Here is an 18,310-nt window from a genome sequence, read left to right on the forward strand (position 1 = left end):
AATCATGGGAGAGGGACGTTGCTGGTGCGGTTTATTTACATTTGAAGAAGCTCTATAACTTTAGAGGGAAGCCGCTACGTGCGTCTCCCTCTTTTACTTTTCACCGACCCCCTCCTCCTCCACCACCACCTCCTCCGCTCGCAGAAATTTATAAAGAACAAAAAATCCGAGCAGGGAGGGAGGGGGGTTGATACGCCGAGGCTGAAATCGAGAGGCGAACACAGGAAAGAGGAGTAATTTGTACACGGGACTTTCCCCCTCTTAGTCCCCCAAAAGGAGGGGGAAAAGTCGCAATAGTGGAAACGAAAAGGAGCAAGGTTCTCGAGACGTGAAAACGTCTGCAATTGTGGATACTTTATATATTTTTATTTCGAAAAAATATGGCCGAGAACGTTCTGGACTCTGGCCCGCCTTCAGCCAAGAGGCCTAAACTCTCCTCTCCGGCACTTTCTGCCTCCGCCAGCGATGGAAATGGTAAATATTTGTTTTGGATATAATTCGTTACAGTGTTATTGATCAAATTGGGCCGTTTTCATCGGCCCGTGTTCACTCGAAAGAGGAAGGAAACGTGGGATTCCTCTTGTGTTTTTGTCGTAGCTGGCTAATGTTAGCATGTTAGCGTTGTGTGTGTCGGACTTGGAGAGAGACATTAGCTGAAGCTAGCTCTACTCTGGAATAGAATACCAAGGATGCGTGAGTGATGTCAATACTAGGCTTCATCCTAGCGGAAGTGCCTCGGACGGACTACCGGGCCCCCGTAGCGGTAACACCGCGCCGTTGACAGGCTGCGTCGCACGAGCCGTTCGCTTGACACAAATTAAGTGTCAACGCATTTTAATGTTAAAAATACGTCATTTTGTCCAGTGACACTTGGGGATCGCGGGACGACGTACTTAAAAGCCATAACGGAACCCATGGAATTACAGGCTACACACTTCCGATTGTATTTGACGTCACTGACTCATCCTTGGTGTCTTCATTCGAGAGACTACTAGCCATAGCTAGTTGGTTTCCAATGATGGACCATTCCATGTCTAATGGCTAGTTTAGCCAGGTTGCTAATGAGCTAAACGGCCAGCCAACTTATAATAAAGTTTTTCTTGGCCATGTTTTGACTGATCGCCATAGCAAAACACTAGACATGTCCAACAACTCCTCTTCTGTCCATGGAGCCGTGTAGACATGCTTCCTACAAACACTGAACCACATTATTTTTGCCTCATCATAACCAAATGGGATCTTTTCCCTGCTAACGTTGGTGTAAGCAAAGCAGAGGTAGCTAACGGTGCTAGCGTTGTGGGAGAGCTAAATTTAGGCCCATGGGTCTGAGTGATTGTTATGCTCAAATTGCCATTGTTAGTTTTTCTGTGGATGGTGTGTGGCAGAGGGCTGGAGTAATGTAGTGGTCTCGGTGTGGATGGTGTGTGGCAGAGGGCTGGAGTAATGTACTGGGCTCAGTGTGGACACAACTCTTGTCTGGGGATCAGAGACAGCGTCGTGTCCATCACTACTACCACTGAAATATCACGTTGGTTAAGTAGACTGCTGTTACAACTTAATATAGTTGTCTTGATTTCATCACGTATGCATATGGTCATTTAACTGCTGCATTTGAGCTTCTCTAGCTATGCTCTGAGGTGGTCAGCATCTTTGCAAGTGGACTGGACATGTTCCATCATTCTGTCATTGCACAAGCCTTTACTGTTGTTCCCCCTAGGTAATTAAGCTTGCATTACTGTATTGAGGATCTTGAAGAACTGCAAGAATAGTTTCTCCCTGTTGATAAAACCAAACTAGTTGTAGAGAATAATTTAAATTGAATTGAGTTCGTTGACAAGCCATGTGTCATGTTGAATGGAAGCATGTTTCAGTAATAACATTACAGGCCTAAACACTTGTGGATAATACATAATATCAACATCATTAAAGTTGAGGTTTTGTGCTAGAAGATGTATTGACATTTCAGACTGGTTGTTGTTGTTTTATAAAGTTAGTTGCATAACGTATTAAATCAGTATTAATATTGTACATGAGATGTTAACTTAATTTTGCTTCGCTAAACAGTTTGTAAACAGTTTCGTTTGAGAATTCAGATTTCCTCTATTTGAGTATATTAATGCTGAATTTACCCAGTGCATTATCCAATTAATTCATAAACAGTTGTAGTTCGTCTCTGTACATAACCGACAGTGTCCCAATTATGTGATACTAAAAATACAAACAACTATCCATTGACGGTGAGACAAATTAAATTCTTGATTTGAAGAATTCCAAAAATGTGCCATTTGGCCTCCCATGTGCTTGCCTTGTCATTGGAATAGCGAATTGGTCTCTATTTGCGCTCTTGATTGCCCAAGAGTTGTGCGTAGCACACAGCATGGAGTCGTGCACAGTACACACCCGGTGTGATTTTCTACGAGCTTGGCTCTGTCACTGTGGCAATAACACTGAATCAGGCCATCCGCCAGCTTGTGTGCCTGAACCTGTATCGCCATCATGTTAAATCACATTGTCACATGTTCACCCGTCTCCACTAATGGGCTAGTTGTGTGACATGTTTCTCGGGTAGTATTTCTGCAATAAACTGTAAGGCTGACTGAGTTCATTTCTGGATGTCACCTCACCTGTAGTTCTGTGCATGGATATACCATCTGCATGTCAGGATTTCATTTTGTTTAAAGACACTCTGAGGGTTTAGAAAATGTCCCAGGCATCCTTCTTCCCAAATGCCTTTCATCACTGTTGGTTAAGCAATAAGCATGCAGTTTATAAGTCCTTGCTCAGTTCTGCTGAATGATCTAGACTTCATACAACCAGATGCACTTTTGTTTACATTATTTTTGTCCTTGTCTCATCATGCTTCTCATGTGACTGTCTTTTCTTTCCTTGCTCTCCTTGCATCCCCTCTCTCAGACTTTGGTTCACTGTTTGACCTGGAGCATGACCTCCCAGATGAGCTCATCAGCTCTTCGGACCTGGGTCTGGTCAATGGTGGGGACCTCAACCAGTTGCACACCAGTCTGGGAGGAGGCCCTGGCAGCCTGGGTCCTGGAGGCGGAGGAATGGGTCTGGGTCTAGGCCCAGGCCCAGGAGGAGGTGGTCCAGGTGGAGGAGGTGGTGGACCAGATGCGGTGGCCAAGCACAAGCAGCTCTCCGACCTCTTGCGTGCGGGGGCGCCACCACCCACTTCCACCCAACAACAGGGGCACCAGGGAGCCATGGGCAGCCCAGGAGGGCCAACCTCCATGGGGCAACACCTTGGAAACATGAAGGCATCCCCCAACCAGGGGCCCCAACAAGTGATGGGCCAGGGGGGGCAGCATATGTCTCCCCAGCAGCAGGTCAGCATGATGCAGCAGCAACAGAACAGTGCAGCCGGCATGGTTGGCGGTGGCATGAACAGGGGCATGATGGGAACGCAGCAGAAAGGCAACAACGGACAGCAGCAGCCGGGCATGATGGGGGGCCAGGTGATGAATGGCTCCCCCAGGATGGGCTTTGGGAATCAAGGGATGGGGGGTAATGGTAACTTGCTGGCTGAGACCCTACAGCAGCAGCAAGGATCAGGGGGACCGGCTGGGATGAGAGGTCAGCAACCTGGAGCACTGAACAAGGTAAGGCTCCTGGCTCCTTCAACTCTGTGATGCCACTTTAAATTGATGTAATTTGAAAATGTACAATATAGTAAATTTTTACAGGCTATAAGTCAAAGGATAGTGAATTACTGTTGTAAAACTGTCCTGTGGGAGGTACAAGCAACCGGAAATGTTTTCTTTGCTTTTTAAATGCTGTATTTGAAAACAGTGATGATATTGATGCAAAAATTGCTGTCAAATGCATGAATAAATATTTGTGTTTTAAGAAGAAATAGAAATGGAAAGCAGCATGTCTATTCAGCTAAATAATCGTAACGTGAGCTGTAATCACAGCATTTATTTAAAGATGACAACAAGTGAGGAGGTTGAGGAGGGAGTAAGAGATCGATAGTCATGGAGAGAGGGAAAGGTAAGAATATTGGATATAGGAGAATAGGATAAAAGTGATAATAAATAAATGTTTTAGTTTTCATCCCCAGTCCTCGTGGACGAATTGGGTGATGTGTTAAAGGGAAACGTCATCAATGTGTTAATGACATTTAGAAGATTTAGAACACTTTCCTGGGGGGTCTTTATGTGTGTAATATGTGATTTTAGCAGTGAGCCTAGTGTCTTTGATGTCATGGACACTGGGCTCACTTACTTCCTGGACTACATGTTGTCTCAGTAAGATGGCCTTCCCCGACCTGGGCCGTGGCTCAGCGGTCCAGGCACCTTGGCCGGTAGTCTGAGTCTGGCAGTGTGCAGTGGGTTCGACTCCCGATCCCGACGGCCTTTACTGCATGTCACTCCTCCATCTCTCTCCCCCATTTCCTGTCAGCCTACTTACTGTCTGTCCCTCTATAAAAAATATAAAATAAAGGCGAAAGCCGCAAAAAAAAGACGGCCCTCCCCCTATCCACAAGGAGGAGCAGTGCACCAAAGCTTTATGGGAATTGTAGTCCAGGAAGGAAGTGAGCCCAGTGTCGATGACATCAGAGACACAGGGCTCGCTGCTAAAATCTAAAATATCTAAAACCACATATTACACACGCATATATATATATTACACACACACAGACCCCCAGGAAAGTGTTCTAAATCTTCTAAATGTCATTAACATATATTTTATTGCAAAAAGGGTGATGTGTCCCTTTAAAGGGAAACTTAACTCTTTTTGTGTCCCTTTAACTGTTCATGACATATTTGCAACTGTAATAAGTCATGAACGTTAGGCCTGCAGAGTTCACTGAGAAAGGGGGGGAAAAAACCCTCACCATCATCGTGTTGTAATTTATGAATTACACAAGGTGTAGATGTTTTCACTCTTGGGAGTGAAACGTTTATCATAACAGCTTCCTATAAAGGTAGACTGGTGGTGTTGAATTAAGTGCATTCGTAAGGGGGGGGGGGTGTGTTTTTTCTTCTGGCTTTTGAAATTACGTGATATGGCAGCCAAGTCTGGACTTTTAACACAATCCCCGCCGGGATTAATGTATTTATGTATCACGCATTGCCACGGTTTTTCCCCTTTCAACCTTTATTTTGAAGAGCCAAATATCTGTAACCTGAGGTTACGATGACGTACTGGTGTGTGTGGTGTCTTGATGGGTTGTTCTCTCGCTGGGTGCAGAAACAACCTGACCGCGAGTATCACAGCGCCGGCTGTCGGCCGTTGAAAAACCTTGTTTTGACCAGAAACGACATTCATGGCGTCGATTTGGAGAAAGGCCATTGAAAGCAGCACATAGAATGCACGTGGATGCGCACGCAACTTAAGATGGCGTGGTCCAGTGTCACACTCGACACTAGCATGCTAACGTCCCCCGGCTGTCAACTTAATCCGATCAAAACATGGATTCATTAATGAAAGACCCTTATCACGTAATTTACGGAATCAGCGGGGGGCCAGACTAATGATTCTTTACGGGATCTACGTGAATAGCTAAACGTGATAGCCAAGTCTATGGACTTCTAATGTTTGCTCAGAGCACAGAGTGGCAGTTAAGTATATGGACTTAACTGTCAATGGCATTAGGCAAGACTTCCGACGGTGAGAGACAGGAAAGGTGGGAGATAGAATGGGGATGACATTTAGCAAAGAGCCTCTGGTTGGATTTGAACCTAGTCCAGTTGTGGGAAGGATTATAGCTTCCGATGCGATGCGAGAGTGCAGTCTAGCCAACACCAACTCGGGACTCTTGAATCGCTGCCCTCCACACTCTCCTAACTAATATCACGGTCTTGAGCTCTACAGTGTTGTTGGCTATGTCTCGTGCCATTATAGCTTATTGTGGGTTATCGTACATCTTTCTTTATTCCCGGTCCCGTTTTCTTGCTGGGCTGTGACGTCATCGTACATCTCTTTTCCCGGGCCCGTTTTCCTGCTGGACTGTGAAATCATGTTGGTCAATCAATAGGAAGACGTCATATATGTCGTATACGTCATATACGTCAATAGGACGTCATCTGGCTTAATACATCATCGAGTAGGGAGCTACTCGAGCCCACAATGTTTCTTCAGGAACAGTACATGTGTTCTTACCAGGTCGAACACCTGTTGGGAAAAATCTTTGAATAGAATTCATCTAGGTTTGTTTTCATTGTCCACATTTTTGTTAAGTTGCCAAAAATAAATTGTGTCAAAGGCTGTATCTGTCACTCTGTTGAATCGGTTTTCCCTTCACTTGGGCCACACACACAGTGATGGCATCATGAGAACCAGAAATTACCAACCATAGATTGGTGGGTGAGGGGAAAGCTCCCGTTAATTAAGTGCATCACAGTGAGGGGTTACACAATCCCAGATATGTCAATATTAAGTCTCTAATAGCTACGACAGACTTAATTGGTTTATGTATGTTTTAAACCATCGTTAATGGCTTAATTGAACTAAATATATGCCATAACCCACCTAATTGATTAGAAACGGAAAGCAGCGTGTCTATTCAGAAAGTAGACGTATTTAATTGCTCTCTCAGATGGGAGAGGGAACGCAGCTCAACGGTATGAAAAGGAACACTATTAACGTCCTCCCCATACCCGCATCCCACTGGGAGAAGCAACGTTCATCTCTCATCACTTCCATGTTCCTTTCGCTAGACTGATACTCATTTTTAACTGCTGTTAGAGTGTGAATATGCGCTGCCTGGGTGAGCAGTCTGAGCACAGGATGTTTGATTGTAAAGGGAGTGGAACCAAATTAAATCTTGGGAAAGGTTGTGTGTTTGGGCTCTAATGGGGCGGGCTACTCTGGCGTCGGAACCGTACGTTGGGCGCAGCGGTACGGGAGCAGATAGGTGTCACGGGAGCAGCTAGGTGTCTCCATCGACAATTTGTCCGTCTCTAGAGGAGTTCCGTATTTACAGTATTTCCCCCTCTGAAGGCGAGTCAAAGGGCTGCGTAACCCCCGGCGTACACATTGAAAAATCGCCCTTGCAGACCTGCCAACAGCCAACTCGCACACATTTGTTGTAGAAACCACGCAATTCTAGGTCTTTGCCACGTGTCTTCCCCCCCATCTCTCTCCCCATTTCCGGTCAGTCTACTTTAATCCTATCAATAAAGGCAGAAAAAGCCAAAACAATATCTGAAAAAAGATAAACTAAGCAATTTACGGCGTGCAAGAGCGCCTGCCGTAGTTTTTATGGATCCCACCGCAGTTCCAGGCATGAGCCGAGCCGTCTTGTCTTAACGAGCGGGTCCATTTGGTTCCACTGCCGAAGTGAAATTACGTACGCGTCAAGCCAGCGAGCGAAGGGACTATTTATTTTAATCTACGCTGTCCTGCACGGCCAAAATGAAGCGATTGAAGTGACTGGAAACAATCTTCAGGACTCTCTCTGATTCGTCCGTCTTAGTGGTCAGAATTTATGTTGGTTGAAATCAGGTGATATTCTGGGCCAGATCTGACTAGTCTTGGTTTGACTTGATCTGGCCCCAAGAGACATCACCAATTCGTCCAGGTCCTGACTGTGCTTGCTGGGTTATTTATTGATAGACTATATGTTAACTCGGTCTGAGCAAGTAGGCAATTTTTATATAGCACCTTTTTTCATACACATTCAAAGTATATGTCTGAGATGTAGCTGGGCCCAGAGCAACAGAGAGATTTATAAACGGTAAAACAGTATAATTCTCCATTAGTGCAATGTACTACATTTCTTGTGTGACACTTTCTATATAACACCCCCCCCCCCCCCCCCTCCCCCCAAAAAGGCATGCGGGACCCCCAAATTTGCACCTGCGGCACCCCGCCACAAATTTCCTGCGCCATTCATGGGTGGTACTCAATATTCCAATTTTGGCAGATCTGCAAAAAAAATATTTACGTGCAGAGCTTACACACAACCTGGCTGCGCACCGCACCAGCTCTCTGTGTAGCCGACTAGCCGGGTCCATTGATTATAGTGGAAGCGTACAGTTGCAGACTCCCGTGGACTCCACTCTGCAAACGGAGCAGAGCCAATTCCTCACCCAGTGTAGCCCCCCTTTTTTATTCCCTTGCTTTGTGCTAGTTAAATACCTCACATCACTACCTCTTTCCTTGTCTTCCATCACTTCTCTGTCCCCCTCCTGTCTTTGTACTTCACTCTCTCCCCTCATCTCCATCCCCTTTCTTCAACATTCCCTCATCATTGTCTCAATCCTTCATCCCTTCCTGTTCCTATTCACCCCTTCACACCCTTCATCCTCTCCATCTCCTATCCTTTTCCGTGTCTCCCTACCTCCCTCTCCGCCTCCCATCTCTACTTGTTACACTTCTACCCCATCTCCCTGTTTTCAATCTCTGCACACCTTTCCTGTATATTATCTCCTCCTACTCTCTTCCATCTTTCCACATCCATTTCTCCTTGCTCTGCTGTCTTGTTCTCCCCTGCACATAACTTCTCTCTTCCCACTCACCTACACCTTTGCACCCTTCACATCCACTTTTCACTTTATTCTCCCTCTCCTCCATCCTCCATTTTAATCCTCTCCTTCTCTCCCTTCTCTCCCTTCAGAGTATGGGTATGATGGGTACCCCAGGGGCCCCATACGGAGGTCCATACGGACAGCAGGGGAACCAGGGTCTTGGGGGAGCAGGGCTGGGCCCTCAGCTCCAGAACAAGGGGCCCATGGCCAACAGCTTGGCCCAGTTCAGCATGGACAAGAAGAACCAGCCCATGCAAGGCATGGCTGCCATGGTAGGACATAATTTTTGTCTGTACGTTCTTGTCTGTCATAGTGATAGTTGTAAAAAACCTTTTATTATACAGTAATAAACAAAATTGTCCTTATTTCTTTCTCGCCTCTTCCCCTCTGTTCTCTACCACCACCTCACTGGTACAGGCCTCTCAACAGCCACAGCCAGGAGTGGGAGGTCCTTCTGGGCCTGTAGTGGGCGGAGCTCCGGGGATGGTCTCCAGCGGCCAGGGCGGTCTGGTTGGTCCTGGAGGCCAGGTGTCGGCGGCAGCGGCAGCAGCTGCCGCCGCAGCCGGAGCGCCCCCTACTGCTGACCCTGAGAAGCGCAAGCTGATCCAGCAGCAGCTGGTGCTCCTGCTCCATGCCCACAAATGCCAGCGGCGTGAGCAGGCCAACGGGGAGGTGCGCCAGTGCAACCTACCACACTGCCGCACCATGAAGAACGTCCTCAACCACATGACCCACTGCCAGGCCGGCAAGTCCTGTCAGGGTAAGTGGGAGCGAAGGCTATTGTTATTTTATTAATATATTAATACAAGAGGAAGAGCTTCAAATTGTTCCGCCATGAAGTGGTTAAAATGGTGAAAGGTGAGAGGTTCTTCTGTTGCTCAAAGACACTGAAGCTGCAACGGGTAGTTGGAACTTTCAACTACTAAATTCAGAGAGGCAAGATTACAGTAACCCAGTGAGAACTTACAAAATAGAACATTCTTGTCTTTACATTTGAGTTTAGTATTTGCATATAGATTTAACTATTGAATATTTGTTGAAAGCCCTACTGTGGACACAGCACCTAAATCTCAAGCACCATTATTGCAAGATCCTGAAAGGTCTAACTCACATTTGTCATTTGTCCCCATTCTTTTTTTTTTACCACTCTTTCTTGTCCCCCACTCTCCCTCTCTCATGGTTCCTCAGTCGCTCACTGTGCATCATCCAGGCAGATCATCTCCCACTGGAAGAACTGCACACGACACGACTGTCCTGTCTGTCTGCCGCTGAAGAATGCTGGAGACAAGAGGAACCCCCAGTGTGAGTGTCTGTATCTGACCATACGCCAGCTATTATACTAAAGCCGAATTTACTGTATACTTGGTCACACAATGAATGTTCCTGGAAATGTTTTGATCTGATTCTCACGCTGTCAAAAGACCACTTGCGATGACAAGTTGTCTGTTGGCAGTTATTTCCATGCAACAAAGTATAAATTCTGGTCATACCAGAAATTATCAGAGTGAAATTAATTTGTGTCCTTCTGGGACTGGAATTTTGACAAAAATGCATGTCATTTGCCTGGTGAGGTGCTGTAGATCAACATTTGTGACGGACAACACTAAACACAAATTAAGAAAAAACATAGTCACCATCTATCCCAGCCTCATGAGTCATAACTGATTGTCATGACAATGTTACAGATTCTACCAGAGCAGAATTGTGTAAAAACAGTAAAATTATTGTTATTGGTTGATGACGCAAATTTGCATGCCAAGTTCACCAGTACGAACGTATATAAAAATAAAGAATAATCAAATATTAAAAATTAAGTGTTCTCGCGAGACTCTGGGCCATGTAACATTAATCGGCGGCTTGTGTCGCGAGATCACAGAAGGCAGGAGAAGTCTCCCCTAAGCTTTACTCATACGACGGTGCCGTGTGTAAACGAGAGCTGAGTTAAAAGTCCACAATGCGTCAGTGATGCAACACGTTGTGAGCTTGTAGATTAGTTATATTTGCCATGTGACACCAGCATACAATGAAGAATAAATCAGCTGCCTACCGCTCTGCACAGACTTCACAGTGACAGAGGGGCACCCAACTGCAGGCTTGCAGACGAGACGTGACACGGTCAGTGCAACCACAGTTGCCTCCGGAGTTATAAGCTAGGCTCGCTAGGCTTTTGACTTTAACTTGCTCGGTATTAGAAAGCACACACGTTTAATTACACAATGTTACTTTGATTAACAAATGATGACAGGTCAAGGCAAGCTGAAGCAGTGATTTCATCTGGTCGTGAACACAAAAACGGCGACGTAAAAACAATGCGTGGATTCTTGTCTCTCGTGTTAAAGCTCCCTCTGTTACACATTTATCTTGTAGCCTACCTTAATTTGATTTAAACCAAAAACATTGCTTTGATTATGTCCCGTTTCATGTCGAGGTAAGAAGTTCTATCACAGCAGGCTCAGCACATGTGCACATCGTTGGAGCGATGCGTCTCTGTTCTCCAAATAATTCCCGGGCTTGTATCTAAACTAAACCATTAGACAAAAATTTGGCTATTAAGATCATTATGAATCATTCATTTGAACTTGCAAGAGAGTGCATTTCTCAGCACCAACCACGGCCGATACAGGACCAGCGCATATAGAGAAATAAAGAGAAAGTTCTACTGCGTATTAGGCTGCAATATTTTACATTAAAAATATATACATTTGCCATTCAAATCATTCAAACCCACGTGATGTTTAAAAGGAATATTCAAATGGAATTTTTGGCCAATTCTGGCAGCACTACAAATATCCAGTTGTTACATTCAAATGAAATATTACTATAGGAACGTGCTATCCTTCCCAGTTCTGCTCTTTGCAATGGCATCCAACCAACCTGTAGCAGTCGATAGTGATTGACAGAGATCGCCCTCACCCACCTGTAAACATTGCTAATTGTGTTTGTTGATGTGCCTGGCCAAGCTGAAGGCACCATGGTGGATTTAAAAGCCAGTCGCCATGGCTGTGAGCAGAACTTTACCCCTGCGCCACCCGAATACCCCAGTGTTTTGTTTTCTCTTTAATTTTTTTATTACACAAGTTGCAACAGTGCGTAGGAACTTTGTTGCATTGGATTATCTATCTGCTTCGAGGCTGTTAACAACCCAAATGTGCAAAAGTATTGTTTATCTCTTGTGTCATCAAGGTAATGCTTACCTGCTGTCTTCTGTCCTCCGTCTCCCTACAGCTCTGCTGGGCGGTGCAAGTGCTGGTCTAGGTAGCTCGCTAGGCGTCGCAGTCCCTGGCGGCCAACCGAGTGCTCCCAGTCTCAACCCACCCAGCCAAATTGATCCCAGCTCCATAGAGCGTGCCTACGCAGCTCTGGGCCTCACCTACCAGGGTAACCAACTCCAGGCACAACCTTCCCAGCCCAACATGCCCAACCAGGGCCTGCAAGGACAGCCAGGCATGAGGCCACTCAACCCCATGGGTTAGTGAGAGCGACTGGTTTGGTTTACCAATGAATGAAAACTTATAGGAATACTTAAGCATTATTCATAGTCTAGATTTTCGGTGGTGAGGTGACCACCGAACTACAACATGACGTGACGAGCCGCGGTGAAGACCAAACCACCGCCCCAGCCCTAATCTCTGTTTTTACTCCCCACCGCTCAACGTTATTTCAGCTCCGGTGGTCACCTCACCACCAGAGTGGTGGTCACCTCACCACAGACTATGAATAGGCCTTAAAACCCCAAAATGACTTTTTAAACTTTTTACTCACCCAGCAAGGCCTTGAATCTTTGTTTGTGTGAGAAAACAGGGGAAATTTCAACGAAGCTGGGTTACCCTGAATATTGCTAGTTTTAAATTCTACCAGGTACATAATGCATTGACCTAGACTTCGAGGTCTGAGGGCTAGAATGAAGACCTGACGTACTCTGGTGAGTTTACAGTCTTGGAGTCATTGGTGACCCTCGATGTTGAGAGGTGTGTACTTAATGTCACATGTCCCCACTGTGCAAACACTACAGTGCCAGACTGACAACATGTTGCAGATTGAGCAAGCTCTCGTTAGAAATGGTGGTTGTTAACTCGGGTTCACTGGTATAGAATGATTATTGTGCACAATTCCTCTGGTATAAATGCAATATAATTGATTATCATAGAATGTTGACATATTGAAACTTTAAAGTTCATTTGCTTTTTGAAAACATGCTGTTGAAAGTAGGCAACTTGTATAAACAAAAACTAGCATATTTGTTGTGTATCTGTTTGTGTACAATACTCAAATTAAATGGCCTTTAAAAAGACTTAAAAATACAAATGATCCAAATGTTGCTCCGCCCTTTGTGTTCAGGTGGTAATCCAATGGGAGTGAATGGAGGTGTTGGAGTCTCTGCTCAGAGTCAACAAGCCAGCCTGCTACAGGACACCATGATGCATCTCAATGTCAACAGCCAGGGGTGAGAGCATGGACACATCACAACAAAATTCAACATGACACTAGGGATGTATAAAAGTGTCCAAAATGAAAATCCATTACTATAATTCAATATTAACGATTAATCGATAGTCAATCGGTGGGGGTTCTTTATCATTTTATTGTTAATAAACCATAAAACAGCATCAACTGTGGAAAAATATATATTCTTTTATACATCTATGATTAATCGGACACATTGCTACATGACACACTGTGAGACCTGTGTAGCCAACAGCATCCCTCTCTGCAAAAATCAGTCAATCGAAAGAAAAAGTGTCAGTGCCATGCTGTGCCCACTTAGCAACTCCAAATTAACACATACACACATGTCAGATAGAGAATATCACATGCATACTCATACTAGTGCTACAAGGTATGTATTTATGTTTGTTTTATTTTTCACTTCAGACTGATGAACGATGGTGTGGGTTCAATGCCGACGGCCAACCCTCCCTCCGCCCCGGGCATGAGGAAGAGCTGGCATGAGGACATTACACAGGACCTGAGAAACCACCTGGTGGACAAACTGTAAGGGACTGGGGAAACCATCACTATATAGCCTCAGTGGTATACTTGGTTGTCCTCTAACACCAGACCTCTCTCTCTTCTCACCCACAGTGTCCAGGCCATCTTTCCTACCCCAGATCCCGCCGCCCTTAAAGACAGACGGATGGAGAACTTGGTGGCCTATGCCAGGAAGGTGGAGGGAGACATGTACGAGTCGGCCAACAGCAGAGTAAGCAACATTATTACTATCCTAATAAATACTACCGTGACAAATTATTTTTGAGTGGTGCAACCACTCCGGACGGCTTTGTGTGTCCCTGGCTGGCTGTGTCCGTCTATCTGTCCGAGCACGAATATAGCGTTTGGTTGGTTTTCACGACCAAGTGTCACTGTTGTGCAGCCTAACACACACACACACACACACACACACACACACACACACACACACACACATTAACTCTATATATTATGATTTTGGGTGTGACAGTACAGTACAGTGACCGTACAGTACAATAGAGGGACCCCCTGGGGAACCCCACACGGTAACTCTGTAATTTCTCAACCATTTCGAACGTGGGCTGGCTCGCCGGAACCCGGCCGGCACCCTGGGCCGTACAGTACAGTACAGTACAGTACAGTACAGTACAGTACAGTACAGTACAGTACAGTACAGCCCAGGGTCTGGTTTAAAGTTATGCTTATTACTTAACCATACCTTTTCAACTAAACAAGTCATTTTTGATATAAGCTTTCTGTGGTATTCACAATAACTATTCCACATAAATGCGCTTTTTGACAACTTGACAAACAACGTAGGAAACAGAAATGAATACCATATATTTATGTGTTTTACAGTTAATAAATATTGTTTCTGATTACGTGTATAAAATATCCTACAGCAGTATGACTTTAACTTCGATCTTTTTTTAGTTTTAGACCTGCTGTACTACACTCTCTAATTGCCCTTCTCTCCTAGGCGGAGTACTACCACCTGCTAGCGGAGAAGATCTATAAGATCCAGAAAGAGTTGGAGGAGAAGAGGAGGACCAGGCTACAAAAGCAGGGCCTGGGGCTGGGGCCTCCCGGAATGGGTCAACCTCCCACGGGACTACCTCCAAGTAAGTGAGACATGCTGCACGTTGTCCCAGTGGCATGTCAATATTTAATACAGGGTTTATCCAGCACCTGTATGTACCGAGGTCTAATCAACCAATTGTCCATTATTTTGTGTGAGGGGACGCGTCCAACAAGACGTATTTTTCCCCCCTAAACGCAGTGTATATTTTGAATTGTTTACACAGCGAATGCCAAGTTTTTGGAAACCAGCAGTGCTACGAGGCGCCGAGCGTTTATTTTGTGCTCCACTTGCACTTTCACCTGTGGCGTTTACTATTTATAAAAGGTTGACCTTTTATGAGAGCGTCTTGGCGTTTTCATCCAGGAAAAACGTCTTGGTGGCAACGCTCCTTCCTACCTCAAGAAATTGGTCTTCCAACAACCCCTGATTTGCAACCTAAGCTCTTCAAACACTAACCTCCTCAAAACCCCCAAGACCAACCTACGTACCATGGGCGACCAGGCCATCTCCTCGGCAGTCCCCGAACGGTGGAATGCTCTCCCTGCCCACCTGAGAGCACCACAGTCGGTTGACTCTTTTTAGAGAGGACTAAAGCATTTTGTTTTTAGCTACACTAGTTTTACCTGTAGACTTAATTTCTTAGATCTTTTATAGTGGTTTGATTTTTGTATTTTTATTATGCAAATGCTTTTCACATTACAAGTGCATTACAAATAAAATCAATTATTATTTGATGGTCCCTAAAGATACTGAAGATGTCTGCTCTGCTTTAAGTTAAACATTCATAAAACCTTCCTGTCTGCTTGTTTACAGATGGTCCCCTCCCTGAGCCACCAATGGTGAGACCCCCAGGACCCAATCAGATGGTCAACAGGATGCAGGGTCCAGGTAAGAGACACATTTTACGTCACGTTTTACTCATTGTGACTGATTTGTAGCCAAGATGCATTTGATGCTCTGTGACCGTTTGGATTCAGGACAGCATCTCTAGCCGCCACCGTGCCTTTTGGTCAGGCCCCAAAGTTTGTTTTATTTGCGTTCAAAGTTTTCTTATTACTATATTTAAATTGGGTGGGAACCCCTTTTGGTGTTAGCATTATGTTATGCTTTAGCTTTTGAAAAATAGCAGATCTACAAGCTCATAGCTCATCAAGCTTGTAGGTCTATTTTTGAAGAAAAAAAACGGCTGACATAGAAACATAGCTTTTTCAGTAAACCTATACCAGCGGTGCTCCTGAACATTTGAATTCGTTTTGCTGTGTGGTTCAGTCTGTTTTAGTACATTGGGTCTTATTTGTTACTATAACCTATGTCATTGTTGTCTGTTACTGCAGGTATGAACCAGTTCAATCAGATAGGAATGTCACCCATGGGCCAAAGGTCTACACCTCCTCTTCCTATGGGAGCAACTGCCAACCAGGTCAGTACTCACTCACAGATCCATCCATACACATATTGCTTTGTGCTATCTCAATAGCTAATTGTTGCACTGTGTTTTAAGACACAGGAACTTTACTTCTTACTCCGCTAGCATTTATTGAAAAAATAATAATTAGGATCTAATTCATGCCAGCATTTTTTTTAATTTGAGCTCTTATTTTGAAAAGCCACAGTTCAAGTCTACCGGAAGTAGCTTATCCTAGGACGCTCGACGGAGCTGAGACAGGCCTTGTTTACATGATCGATCTATGCCGGTGCACTGGAGAGCTCCACATCGCCGGCTCTGTGCCGTCAAAGAAACGCTGTTTTGACCAAAATGTCATCTGGGACAAGGAATAGGAGATACAGGCGATTGAAAGAAACGAATAGAATGGATTATTATGGCGACGACGATCTAAAATGGACGATCCAGTGCTGTGCTAACAACAGAGCTAGCTAACCTACTAACGTAAGTAGCATTATGGCTCGATCGATCGAATGCACTATAAAAGCGCAATTTGCCTTAATCTTCGGCAATGGCGTTAAGAGTCGGTATCAAAATTAGGCTTCAATTGACAATAATCTTCGGCAATGGCGCTATAATATAGGAGTTAATAACCGGGACACCCTCTTATTTGTTTGCTTTGTTGTATTATTTCACCTATGAAAGCCATTTATATGTTAGAAGGGTAGGCACAATAAGCTTAAGCCCAACACACACTGTCTGTGAAGCAGGTGCGCAGCTATTTTGACGCGTGGTGTTCACAGACTGTGTGTGTTGAGCTTTAGGCTTCAGCCTACACCTTTTTGGTCATTGTTTATTTTGCAAAAAAACAAAGCAGGCACTGTATTAATCTGTTTTTAATGACCAAAATAAACTGAACTGAACTGATTTGATGTTTCGCCCAGGTGGGCATGGTTATATGCCTATACCCTAACCTTACAAAAACTATGCCTAAACCTAACCCTAATCTAACTTCACAGAAATTATGCTTCAAACCTTAAAAACACACCCACCGGGGTGAAATACTGGGAAAAGAGAGAGTCTGGTTAATAACCACCACCTCTGTTCCATCTACAGATGGGTATGGTGGGAGCCAGGATGGGCCAGCCCAATGTCAACCAGCTCCAGAACCAGTACATGTCCCAAGGACAATTCCCTGGGTCAGGCCCAGGGCTCGGCACTGCTCAGCCTGGCATGGCCCAGCATGGACCGCAGGGAGGAATGTCACAGGTAAGACAGAGCAGGCTATCTGGACTTTAGGACTGCACAATTGATCTGGTGTAACTTTCTGGCTAATCGAATCACGTGCCTGCTGTATTTGAAAATGTTCAAGATCTTAATAGTTGATGATAAAACTCAATTGATTTTATTCTATAAAACTCCAACTTCAGGATTAATATTAACTCACTATATTTGTTACAATATGTAATTTTAGCCTGGTCATACAATCCTACTATAAACACTTAATATTATAGCAAACTAAGAGTGTGACAGCCTGACAGGTGCCTCTGTTGTCTTTTTCCTGTTATTAACTTATAGATATAATGTATAGAATAGATAGATACATATTAATTCATATCAAATGATAAAATCTGAATGTGTGCCTTTTGTTTACCTATTATAAAGGGATTTGATAACACAGGTTCTCTACCTAGTACAGTGTTGGTTTCAGTGGAACCTCATATAGTGATTGTGCCATCCTCCTGTTTTCTCTTCTTCCTCTACTTGTCCTTGTCCTCCCTCTTCTCCTCTTCCTCTCACTGTGCTTCTTTCTTCAGACACAGATGGGCACTCCTCCCTCTCTGCCAGTAGCTAGTCCTCTGGCCCAGCCCGGATCAGCCGGTGGTCCAGTGGGACCCATGGGTCCCCAGAGCGTCGGTGGTGGAGGTGGTCCCAGCTCCAATATGGGCGGCCCTGCGTCCAACATGACCCCGCCCAACGCCAACCAGCAGCCCAACTCCATCCCCCACCTAGCGGCCATGCGCAGCTGCTCGCCCTCTCCTGCCCGCAGTCGGACCCCCACCCCTCACCAAACGCCCCCAAGGCTAGCTGGGTCCCAGACCCCACAGCCACACACCCCCAACCCGCCCCAGTTGGCTCCCCCTCCCCCTGCCCCACAGCAGAACCAGATGAGTCAGGGGCCGGGCTCCAACAAGTCCATGCAGCAGCACATGCCAAGTGGATCCACTACTCCCTCTCACCCTGGACTGACCTCCAGCTCCACGCCGCACAGCGCTCAGCTGCCACGCACTCCGGTCAGAAAAAACCCTCAGTGTTGATGTAATTCGGAGACTGTACGTGTCCATTTTACTCTTACATGAACAGTCCCTCATGTCTGTCTAACCCACC

General features: G+C 45.2%; 1 protein-coding gene across 7 annotated transcripts in view; it reads left to right on the top strand.

Moving 5' to 3' along the window:
* The window catches only part of ep300a (EP300 lysine acetyltransferase a), a 45,354-nt gene continuing 27,044 nt past the window's right edge, over positions 1–18,310 (top strand). For 4 of the 7 annotated variants that reach the window (XM_080789563.1, XM_080789566.1, XM_080789567.1 and 1 more), the window contains exons 1-14: positions 2–474; positions 2,914–3,614; positions 8,579–8,761; positions 8,907–9,249; positions 9,678–9,797; positions 11,715–11,957; positions 12,828–12,933; positions 13,362–13,481; positions 13,572–13,689; positions 14,437–14,578; positions 15,352–15,426; positions 15,873–15,958; positions 17,039–17,191; positions 17,740–18,216. In XM_080789563.1, the coding sequence (XP_080645689.1) occupies positions 381–474; positions 2,914–3,614; positions 8,579–8,761; positions 8,907–9,249; positions 9,678–9,797; positions 11,715–11,957; positions 12,828–12,933; positions 13,362–13,481; positions 13,572–13,689; positions 14,437–14,578; positions 15,352–15,426; positions 15,873–15,958; positions 17,039–17,191; positions 17,740–18,216 (2,961 nt within the window). In that variant the 5' untranslated portion in view covers positions 2–380. Of the gene's footprint in view, positions 475–2,913; positions 3,615–8,578; positions 8,762–8,906; positions 9,250–9,677; positions 9,798–11,714; positions 11,958–12,827; positions 12,934–13,361; positions 13,482–13,571; positions 13,690–14,436; positions 14,579–15,351; positions 15,427–15,872; positions 15,959–17,038; positions 17,192–17,739; positions 18,217–18,310 lie in introns of all 7 variants that reach the window. The other 3 variants (XM_080789564.1, XM_080789569.1, XM_080789565.1) reach the window with 2 other exon arrangements.

This window comes from Protomyctophum bolini, assembly GCF_963924005.1.
Source record: "Protomyctophum bolini genome assembly, chromosome: 18".
In the NCBI taxonomy this organism is placed as follows: domain Eukaryota; kingdom Metazoa; phylum Chordata; class Actinopteri; order Myctophiformes; family Myctophidae; genus Protomyctophum; species Protomyctophum bolini.